The sequence below is a fragment of the Calidris pugnax genome, unplaced genomic scaffold (assembly GCF_001431845.1).
Source record: "Calidris pugnax isolate Ruff unplaced genomic scaffold, ASM143184v1 scaffold56, whole genome shotgun sequence".
Taxonomy (NCBI): Eukaryota; Metazoa; Chordata; class Aves; order Charadriiformes; family Scolopacidae; genus Calidris; species Calidris pugnax.
The window spans coordinates 4,994,020-4,994,765 of record NW_015090839.1 but is presented as its reverse complement, the minus strand read 5'-3'; the positions used below and the strand labels follow the sequence as shown (position 1 = coordinate 4,994,765).

At 70.6% G+C, this 746-nt stretch overlaps 1 protein-coding gene across 1 annotated transcript in view; it reads right to left on the bottom strand.

Moving 5' to 3' along the window:
* The window catches only part of TGFB3 (transforming growth factor beta 3), a 14,677-nt gene extending 13,937 nt beyond the window's left edge, over positions 1–740 (bottom strand). The window contains exon 1 of the mRNA XM_014941811.1: positions 122–740. Coding sequence (XP_014797297.1) covers positions 122–611 — 490 coding nt within the window. The 5' untranslated portion in view covers positions 612–740. The remainder of the gene's footprint in view (positions 1–121) is intronic.
* Between the last annotated feature and the right edge of the window lie 6 nt (positions 741–746).

Below are 746 nucleotides of genomic sequence, written 5' to 3'. Positions count from 1 at the left end.
CGGGGGCCCGGCGCCCCTCGGCCCCGGCCGGTCGCCCTCCTCGCCCGGGGGTCCCGGGCAGCCTGCCCCGCGGGCGCGGCAGCCCGGCCGGCACGGGAAGGGGGGGAAGCCCAGCGCTTACTGTGCTCGGGGAGGCCCTGGATCATGTCAAATTTATGGATCTCTTTGGCATAGTATTCGGACTCGGTGTTGTCCTGCGAGCAGCTCTCCTCCTTCTCCTCCTCCATCTCCTCCAGCAGCTCCCGGGTGCTGTTATAGAGCGCCAGGATCTGGTAGGGCACATGGGCCGGCCCCACGGTCTCCGGGGGGCTGGTGAGCCGCAGCTTGCTCAGGATCTGCCCCCGGATGGCTTCCACCCTCTTCTTCTTGATGTGGTCCAGGTCCAAGGTGGTGCAGGAGGACAGCGAGAGGCTCACGGTGGCGAAGCTCAGCAGGGAGAGCAGCACCAGAGCCCTTTGCACGTACATCTTCATGTGCGAGGGGGCGGCGGCGGTTGCCCCCGGGGAGGAAGACCCCCGGGCGGCGGCGGCGAGCGGGCGCGGGGGACCGGGCGGTGTGCTGGCGGCAGCCTCCCCAGATCCCGCAGGCTGAGGCTTGGCGAGGAGGTGCATGAACTCACTGCGCCGTGCGCGACTCAGGACTTCCAGGAAGAGCTGGCAGCGCTCCGCAAGGAGAAGCGGCAGGCGCCGTGCCTCGCCGCGCCGGGCTCCTTCCCCATGCGCCGCCCCGCGTCCCGCGGAGCCGGG